Source organism: Leptonotus elevatus, chromosome 2 (assembly GCF_054856555.1).
Source record: "Leptonotus elevatus isolate MCC_2025b chromosome 2, RoL_Lele_1.0, whole genome shotgun sequence".
Classification (NCBI taxonomy): Eukaryota; Metazoa; Chordata; class Actinopteri; order Syngnathiformes; family Syngnathidae; genus Leptonotus; species Leptonotus elevatus.
The window spans coordinates 29729896-29740283 of NC_141240.1; the positions used below are offsets into that span (position 1 = coordinate 29729896).

At 37.5% G+C, this 10388-nt stretch overlaps 1 protein-coding gene across 1 annotated transcript; it reads right to left on the reverse strand.

The window, feature by feature from the left end:
- Positions 1 to 1231: 1231 nt before the first annotated feature.
- Positions 1232 to 7134, reverse strand: LOC147179529 (tumor necrosis factor receptor superfamily member 5-like). Its single transcript, XM_086068812.1, has 7 exons — positions 6883 to 7134; positions 4968 to 5087; positions 4749 to 4886; positions 4588 to 4660; positions 4413 to 4507; positions 4170 to 4328; positions 1232 to 2232 (listed from the first exon to the last, which is right to left on the reverse strand). The coding sequence occupies exons 1-7, from the start codon at positions 7016 to 7018 to the stop codon at positions 2126 to 2128; spliced, it is 828 nt and encodes a 275-aa protein (XP_085924938.1). The 5' UTR covers positions 7019 to 7134; the 3' UTR covers positions 1232 to 2125.
- Between the last annotated feature and the right edge of the window lie 3254 nt (positions 7135 to 10388).

The window sequence follows — 10388 nt, forward strand, 5'->3', positions numbered from 1 at the left end:
TCAAAAGTCTTGGCCTATCGGCTATCCAGTCATATATTGAGATCACTGGTCAACATACAGTGTGGGAAAGTTTTGCTCATATTTCACAATTAGGCTCTGTTTGTCATTTATATCTATTTGCACATGGCCTTTCAATTTGATTAATGTCCCCGCTGAAAACAAGAAGTTAGCGTGAAGACAACCTTTGAACCTGATGTCAAGCTCGTCCTGTAAGCCAATTACAGTTTACAGTCAGTAATAGATGCACAACATTGAAATTAAAAAAGCCACAAACACACTTTGACCTGGGGACAAGGTTGTCATTGAATTGAAATTTAGAATGTGTTTTTATTCATCACATTTTGACAGTTGGGCTTTAATAGTCAGTGCCAATGATGGAAGTTAACATAATTCAGTGTGCTGTAACAGTTTGAGTTTAATACTTGACTCTTTATAGGTGGTCCGTTAATTCATTCACTGCCATTGCCGGCTATAAACGTCAAAAATTCATTTGGACTATTTCTATTAGTTTCTTTTGTTAACAAGAGTATGAAAACCTAGAATTTTTTGGGAGTTAACTATTGAAGTCATGCGATTAATTACAATAAAAAAATGTAATCGACCGATGCCCCTAATAAAAAAAATATAAATTAGGGGCGTCAGAGGATTAATTTTTTTAATTGCAATTAATCGCATGACTTCAATAGTTAACTTGCCATTAATCATAAATTGTATATCTGTTCTAAATGTACAATAAAAAAATTCTAGGTTTTCATACTCTTGTTAACAAAATGAGAAAAAAAGTTAAACTAATAGAAATAGTTCAAATTATTTTTTGACGTTTATAACCGTCAATGGCAGTAAATGAGTTAATATTGTATTTAGCTGACACACTCAAATTAAATAGTGACTGGGTGTGTATTCAGACCAGAAAGGTCCTTTAGTCCGCTTGTTTGGTCCGGAACCAAATGCGGACTTTTTTTTTTTCGTTTGGTGCGGTTCATATTCCCACCATGCTTTTGGCAAGTGGACTATATTGCGTAATGACGTCGACCCGCGTGACGATCTGTGCTCTCATTGGACAAAAATGACGAGGGCTGAACGCATAACCAAACACGGAAAAAGAGGAAAACATGAAATTCCGAAAAAATTAATCTAACTAGAAATAGTTCAAATGACTTTTGGACGTCTATAGCCGTCAATGGCAGTGAATGAGTTAAAAAACAATTATTTAAAATGAAAGGCTGCTCAATTAAAGCAATGGTTTATTATCTCCAAAGTAAACAAAATAAAAACATCTCTGAAGAGGAATAATATACATGTCAAAGATAAGGTGGCAGAATTCCATACAGTGTGTGTAAGATTTCATTTTTGTACCCTACACAGGCTATTTTGTAAATGTTTCATTTCTGCAAAAAAAGGGAAAAAAAACTACATAATCATACAAAGGTCAAAGGTAAGATACGTTCAAAGAAAAGTCCCCTTGCTGTGATGTACAGCAGCAACTTCCCGCTCAAATGTCAGTAGATAATAGAAGTACAGGAAGCACTCAATCGTTGGAGGGAGTTCCCGTCGCTTATCCTGTTTGACCCGCCGTTCAGCTGTGACTTGTACGCAATTGTCCAGAAGGCAGAAAACTGAGCACAGCATTTACTAGAAATCAAAACCATCTACGAACACTTGGATGCAATCTCCATCCGCCCATGTCGCCATCTTATCCTATTCAGGATCTCAGAGAAATTGAGAATAATCCTAACTGAAAACCCACATAAAAATGTTAGCAAGTTCCAGCTTGCACAAAACAGTGTGACCAAAACCCCGACACATACATGCTGTATATATATGTATATATTTATATTTATTTATTTTTTAGTTCAACCAAACATGCACAAGCATGTCGTTTATCAGGTTGGACGTCACAATAAGACAATTCATTTGAACGTGACACTGATACGCTGTCATTAAGATGTCTGAGGGACTTTCAGCTTCCCCAGAATTCCCCTGGCTCACATGGAAGACGTACTGGAAATATTTTTGTCTCACCGGGCAAAGTGCGCCGCTCACACGTTCAACAGAAGGCAGCAGCACAAACAATCAAGATATACACTTTTGTTTTCTTCCGTCTACTGTAGAAATGTCATTTCATTCACACAACAAGTTGTTCCCGGGAGTTTAAAGACGTGGAGCTGCTTTCCTGCTCTTCTTGGGCTTCGTGGAAACTGCATTCAATCGCTATTAATTGCTTGGGATCATCTAAAGAAGAGAAGAGGTATAAATCAAATACATGATCATTCGATTTGTATGGAGGAATATCTGTGACATCTGAGATTCGGTTTGAATGTCTGAATTATCATTTTTAACAGAATTTTTACCCAACAAAATAAACCGTGTAAAACAAACGTGGCTTCTCAAAACATTTCAGTGGCGACAAGAAAAACTTTTGCCCTAATGTCTTCCGTACATCTTTGCAACCATGAGACACCTTGAACGAACTTTGACACAAAAAAATACATTCGCTTCCTTTACGATAATTTGCAAAGCTTCACCGCTCAATTGATATGAGCTTTACATTAGCCATTTCGGTTGTCAACAAAAGTTTTAAAGAATGAATGGGACTGCAACAAAACACGAGGGTGAACATAGAAGCTGTTGTCATACGTGGAGGCTGCACAATTAGCAACATTTCAGCTCAATGACTAAAATAGTTGGACCAAAAATAACCCAATTATTATGGGTCAGAAAGGGACCAACCCCACTTTTGGGATATTTAATTAAAATAAAGAAAAAAGTGAAATGAATAACTCAAAATAACCCATATATATATATATATATATATATATATATATATATATATATATATATATATATATATATATATATATATATATATATATATATATATATATATATATATATATATATACATATACATATATATATTAGTGATGCATCGAATATTCGGCCACCGAAAATGGCTATTTTTGGCATTAAATTAAACAGCGAACTGGCTTTTCACCGTGTGAGTTTGCACCGGTCGGTCGCAGCAGCTCCCGGGGTCATTGCGCACCGGAGGAGAGGGGCGTCGCTTGGTGTACAACCTTTAAGCGGGTCGGAAAAGAAAGACAGAACTGCCGTGTACTGCAGTACAGGTGAGCCACTCTTTCTCCTGCAGCGCCTTCCCCCCTTTTTTTTTTTTCCATAAGAGCCCTTTGGCCTTTTTTCACCGGCATCCCGGTGGCCGTGCTAAATACTTTAGCTAATGTTAGCGCTATTGCTATCTACAGTTTTAAACACTAACCGCTATCTCAGGGTGGCAACAGACCTGTACAGGCCTGTGTGAGACTTTGCAGTCCGTTCCCGAAGCCGATTAGCTGGTGCGAACAAATGTTTTCAGTTTATTTTTAAACGTTGGTGGATATGTGAATGTGTGGATTTTAAGTGCGCCGCACCATGTCCCGCCGCACGCATCCGTGCCTGCCTGTGCAAACTACATTGACTATATCAATCGCACCGCCAGAAAATGCTCAACCCTTGTTTAATGGACCATTAGCCAACATGTCTGCGGTGTGGGCACATTTCAATTAATATAGTGCTTTGTTAAAATGTCAGTGCTAAATAAATATTTTATAATAATATTGTATTTTTAATTAATTATAATAAATGCAATGATAGTAAAAATTGGCATTAATTTTTTTTGGGCCGTTTCGGTTTTATATATATATATATATATATATTTTTTTTTTATGAAGTAGGAACGCTCTAAAAACACTTCAAAAAAAAAAAAGGGGGGGTAGCAATTTAATCCAAAAAGTTGTGCCAAATGAATAACCCACAAAACAACAACCCAAAAAAATCTGGTTGTTTGTGGGTCAATTATTTGGCCTAACATTTGGGTTAAATAAATAACCCAAAAATATGGTCCCTTTTTGACCCAAATTGGGTTATGATTGACCCAACTAACCAATCACAAATACAGTAAGTCATGCTAGCAATGTTAGCAGCCATGGCTAATGTACAGTGTTAGTGAGGGACATGTCTTAGGTTTGAGATTTGAGGTGTGGGATTAAGTGAAGAGAGGCTACATTCAAATCTTGCTAGCATCTTTACAACCACAAACTTGACATTTAAATCCAAATTCAATCTCAGATGGCACAAAATCGCATCAACCTTTATACAGTTCACCACAATACCTGACGTTTCTGTTGGCACCGGAGTGATTTTGTATTTAGTCTTCTTTTTTCTCTTGAGGTACTCCACAGCTTTGATAATAGACACGCTTAAGGCGATGAGGCACACACTGGGGAACACGGTCAAGACAAGCAGCCACGCCACGTCTTTAGAATGGGATTCTGAAAGACACAAGTGGAATGCCAACGACGCGAAAGACGTACACTTGCAATTCAGTCAAGCGCGGAAAGGAAATGACATCATACCAGGTTCTTCCTGACGGCTGTGTGAAACATTGCTGCACCTGATGTCGGCGAAGGCATCGCCATTGTCCACAATTAATTGACCCACATTGGGACACCTTGTAAAAACAGAGTTTAGCCATATTGTAAATTGAGCAGCAAATAATGATTGCTGTTTATATGAATGTGTTAATCTCACTTGGTACTCCAGGGTTTACACTTCTGATGAATTTGGTCATTGAAGGTTCCATTCGGACATGTTGTGCAAGAACCTGCCGGAGTTTGAAGGGCAAGGGTTGACATTTTAAATCATCATAAACAACATGTAAACGTCTAGTGTGAGGTCAGCTCTCATCTCACGTTTGTCGTTGGGTTCCTCGCCTCTGCCGCACTTTTTCGCACAAAAGGAGCAATGGCCGTCGCCACACACGAGTCCTTCTTTACATCCGCACTTCGTGTCTGTCGTGGCGGTACATCCCTTCACCTCAACTTGCGCACCTACATGGGGGCAGAGCACGTGGTTTGAAAACTTCCAGAAGCTCAAAAATCTGACTGTGGAAAAAAAAAAAGACGACTGACCTACACACTGAGTGCACCTGAAACACTTATAGCTGTTGGGGTCCTGGCTGTGGGTTCCGCTCTCACATGGAGTGCAAAGATCTTGAGGCTTCGCACCGCAGTCCGAGACCAGCCGGTTTCCTGCACATACAACAGAAGTACTGCAAAAAAACAACATTTTTTAACAGCACCTGCGCAATACCTAGGGGTTGTAATATATAATTAAAAACATTTTTTAATCGCAATTAATCGCATGACTTTAATAGTTAACTCACAAATAATCTGTTCTAAATGTACAATAAAATGCACACACACAAAAAAATCCCTAAATTTTCATACTTTTAACTCAAAGTGGTAACAATGTTGAACAAATAGAGATATGGCTGCATCTTTGAGTCATTATTGATTCAATAATTTTATAAAATCGAGTGTGGTATTGATTTGTGTTGAGGTCAGTGCATTTTTCTCATAGTTAAGAGCTATCTAATATTTAACATGATGTAATTTGGGAAATTTGGCACATTTTTAAAATTGTAAAATACAACTTGACCCCAGTCTCCACAAATATATGCATTATTTATTAATGTAATTATTTATTGCATTGAATTGGATTATAATTTTGACGTGGAAGTGGCTTTCCAAGTAAGATGTGGCCATTAACCGTGCATTAAAAAAATGTGTGGCGTTATAGGGACTTTAAATTAACTCAAATTAATGCGCAAATTTTAACATATATATATATATATATATAAAATCACTTATAGCACATTTCATACACAATGTTTGATTTTTCAACGTTCATTTTAGAAAACCACTATTTCAATAATATGCCATTTTTAATAATCCTAGGTCTAGTAATCGCTAATGGATGCCACAGATTTCCGGCTTCCGGGTTTTACACATCAGCGCGAAAACGGAAACAAAGTTGATGGGTGAAAACCCGGAAGTCCCGCCTCCTCCGTGGCATATAGTCCATTATATTACATAAGACTGACATGTTCGCCGCCATTTTCAGCTATGGATGGCCGTAGCCGACAAAGTTGGTAAACGTAGTAATTGGTAGTAGGCTTGCTAGGTATGATATCTCTGTGGCACTGTCGGTAATTGCATTCTATTAGTTCACCACTAGATGGCAAATATTTCTTCACACTTTCTCTTTAAAAGTACATTTAAAAGAAGTGACAGAGTAATAGAGATTTAAAAGCCAAGTAAATAAATAAAAAAAATAGCCTACTAAAAATGATTAAAAGAGCGTAAAGTACAAGATTTTCGGAAATATAATTTGAAAATACTTTGCAAGACCTTACTCATATCAGGATTTTACGGCCAAATACGAAAGTACAGTAAATACATTCAAAACAAACACTGGAATCTCATGTATGAAATGAATTGACCACAATGAAAACAAATTTAATTTTTACCATCATTAAACAAAAAATGAAAAACAACATGAACATAAAATGCAGATTTCAAGCACTCTCATTTGTATTCATTTTATGAATGAAAAATATGTTTTCAATTTTAGTTTTAGTTACTTTTTATTAACTATAAAGCACACCTTGCCTTACTATAAAAGGTTTTTGAAACTTGAGACTCAAATTGCCCTTTATGAGAGCTGAAAGGCTCCAGCATGGATGTGACCTGGAACAGCACACTGCGGATGAATGGAAAACCAAAACATACACAGTCCTGCTCAAAGTCTCTTTATTGTGCTAATAAGCTATTAAACCACAGACACTACGTTGTTTACACACACTATGGGAGGCATGTAAAGAAAGTAAGTAAAGAAAGAAAACAACAAAAACAATTGGTGAATATAAATTGCCTTTCTTGCTGAAGGTGCAATCCAGACAGCTGTCTTTTATAATGTTTTTTTTTTTATGGAATTAAAAAGCATGTCTATTTGATTGACGCATAAAAAAAGATATCAACTCACCCGAGTGGCATTCATCACAGCAAACAACTCCCGGCTGTTTCCCGAGATGCCACCTCTTGCAGCCTCTCTGCTCCAGGCTGCCGAGAGAGCCTCCAATGAGGAGCAGAAGGAGGATTGGGCGTGCCAACACAGCCATGCGCCGCCACAGATGGCACTGCCAGCGGCTGGTGGTCGATCGTGTGCTCAAGCAACTTGTGTCCGTCCGTGACTCTTAAGTTTCATTTGTGTGCGGTGGGGGAAAAGCTCAACATGTTATATGCCCTTCTGTTTTTTTTTTCCTTTCTTTTCTTCTTACCCCTCTTATTAGGGGCGGGACTTCTACTGAACTGCTGCCTACAGTCAGCGAGGTTGAGCTTATTTACATTTCATTTGAATTGCGGCCCAGACAGGGGGAAACATTTCCCAAAGGATCCCGTGTAATAAAAACCCATTTGGTGCCATGGGGATTTTTTTTAAACCCTCCTGTAATTTTTTGGGTCAAAATGTCAACATTTCAAGTTAAAGAACAAATGTTAGCTTTTCGTTCTCAAACGTGGCACCAACCAACAAACAAAACATTTTGAGATATTTGCAAGGAACATTGAGCATATACCGGGTCAAAGTGACCCAACATTCACATCAACAGACTATTTGGTTAATTTTGATGTATGTGCAATGAAAATGGTTAATAATAAACTATAACAATGTTTACCGTGTTGGTTTTGGAATATTATACATTCGGGGTCAAATTGACCCCGAATGTATAACAATTACTTTTTTTGTTTTTTTTAACCTATGACACACTTCACGACACAATTAAAATTGTTCACTTTGATATTTTCAACTCACTGTTAACAATGCAATGCTTTTGGACCATTAAACATAGCCCGGGTCAAATTGACCCATTTTTACAGAGGAAGATAAGGGGATAAGTGAGAATTCTGACTTTATTCTCAAACGTGGCACCAACAAACAAACAAACAAAACAAAACATTTTGAGATATTTACAAGGAACATTTAGCATATACCGGGTCTCCTTGTGAGAATTCTGACTTTATTAGTGCTACTATTATTCTCACTTTAAAGTCGTAATTCTGAGAATAAAGTGCCAAACTTTTTTTTCTCTCTTTTTTCGAATTCTGACTTTATTCTCAGAATTCTGACTTTACAGTGAGAAAAAAAGTAGCGCAAATAAAGTCAAATAAAGTCAAAATTCTACGGAAGAGGATTAGGGCCAGTGAACAGAGAGAAAAAAGTTTGGCAGGATTCTCACTTTAAAGTCAGAATTCTGAGAATGAAGTCAGAATTCGAAAAGAGAGAGAAAAAAAAGTTTTAAAATGTTAATAGTGCTATTATTATTCTCACTTTAAAGTCAGAATTCGAAAAATAAAGTCATCCTGCCAAACTTCTTTTTCTCGTTTCACTGGCCTTAATCCTTTTCTGTACATCAGTTTAAGATACAAAAGTTTTTCTTGTTGCTATGATACAGGGTGACACACACACAAAAAAACGGTCATCACCTAAACTTGAATAACTTAAGAAATAATTAATCAATTCATTTATTTTTCAGATTTACCAAGAAGCTTTAATGTTCTACGAGTCTACCAAATTTGACCTTTGAGATGCCATGGACTATTGAGGAAAAGACATTTATAGTTGAGGCGGGATCCCAAGGCGTTCCCGGGTCAGCCCAAGAGACCTAGTCTCTCTAGCGTGTCCTGGGTGGTCCCCAGGACTTCCTGCCGGAGGGACATGGCCGGAACACCTCTCCAGGGAGGCGTCCAGGGGGCATCCGAATCAGATGACCGAGCCACCTCAACTGGTTCCTCTCAATGCGGAGGAGTAACGGCTCGACACTGGGTCCCTCCCGGAGGGCCGAGCTTCTCACCCGATCTCAGCCGAAAATATGCCTCAACTATCAATGTATTTTCCTCAGTAGTCCATGGCATCTCAAAAGTCAAATTTGGTAGACTCTTAGAACATTAATTCTTCTTGGTAAATCTGAAAATAAAAATAATTGATTAATTATTTCTTAAGTTATTTAAGTTTAGGTGATGACCGTTTTTTTTGTGTGTCACCCTGTACTTCTCAGCAATTACAATGGTTCACTTTGACATATTTCTATTAAAATTGTTACTTATGTTTATCGGAATGCTTTTGGAACATTAAACATAGCCTGGGTCATATCGACCCATTTTAAAATGGGTAGTTTTTCCCAATTGACCTTTACTAATAGACAATTAAAATGGTTCATTTTGACATAGTTGCATTGAAAACTGTTAATCGTGAGTTATAATTCATTATCAGGGTGCACTTAATTAACATTAAACATAACCCGAGTCATTAGATTTAGATGTTTTTGTTTAGTTTTTTAACATTTGGAGTATTTGTCGAATGCAAGATAAAAATATTGTGTAAGAAAGTAAACGACAATTCGGCAACTGTTTGACCTTTTTTCTTCTGTACAAACGTATACCAAAGTAAACACATTTAAAATGAACCCCGAAAGCTCATGTATAATATAGTTACAAAAAATATGCGCCGCGTGCGCCCATACACCCGACCTAGCTCTCTCTCTCTCTCTCTCTCTCTCTCTCTCTCTCTCTCTCTCTCTCTCTCTCTCTCTCTCTCTCTCTCTCTCTCTCTCTCTCTCTCTCTCTCTCTCTCTGCCACGGTCGCGGTGGGACACACGCACGTCACACGCATCACGTCTCCTGCTCCACCCCAGCCAGGTAACTGTTATGAGTCCAGTGAAATTGTATTTTTCTTTGTCCTCTATTCCAATCATTTTGTTGGAAAGTAGCTGTCTCATACAGCACAAACAACTGAGCATCAATTAGCCGAATGGCCATATAATTAGCTCGTTTAACGCTACACGCTAAATCAATAGTGATAACATGGATGGCCAGCACAGAGTACAACTAATGACGGTAAAAGGAAGCTCTCTGTGGTCCGTGCTTTGAAAAGCATTGGACTTAAGATTATTGTAATTTGATTTGTGGGGGTTATTTTGACTTCAAAATGTGATGAACTGTCATTTGTGTCTGGTTTGTATTATGCTAATAGTCACAGGCAAAAACAATCCAATACGTCGTCGGTGGTGGAAGCATTTGCATTGAGGAAATATCATAAATGCCCGGATGTTTGAAATTGTTAATTGCCTGTGAAAAATACCCTTTTGCATTCTTGTAATGACAACAGTCAATCTTATTCATTCTCATGCACTTGGTCTGTTTGGTTGCTATTAGCCTATCTATTTACTTATTCTAGCATAATGCCTGAAAGAGAGTCATGTTAACTAGCTTTTAGCACCCTTTAAAGCTCCCATTTTAATATTGATTTGCTCCCTAAGGTACATTTTATTGAAAAATGTTAACATTTATGTGGTTTGTACTAAATCTAATACTAAATCTAAGCTAATAGCATGATGCTATTATTAGCTAAATTATTAGCTATTATTTTGTAAAAACCATAACTAAGTTATTTCTTTGCTACAAGTCTTGCAGTCATGTTGCCCTAATAGGCTG

Excerpts from the sequence above, each read along its gene's own strand:
- LOC147179529 (XM_086068812.1), bottom strand. The coding sequence starts at position 7,018 with ATGGCTGTGTTGGCACGCCCAATCCTCCTTCTGCTCCTCATTGGAGGC. Across the intron at positions 4,661-4,748 it reads CGAGGAACCCAACGACAAAC|GTTCTTGCACAACATGTCCG; the intron begins GTGAGATGAGAG and ends AAACTCCGGCAG. Across the intron at positions 2,233-4,169 it reads GGTGCCAACAGAAACGTCAG|ATGATCCCAAGCAATTAATA; the intron begins GTATTGTGGTGA and ends TCTCTTCTTTAG.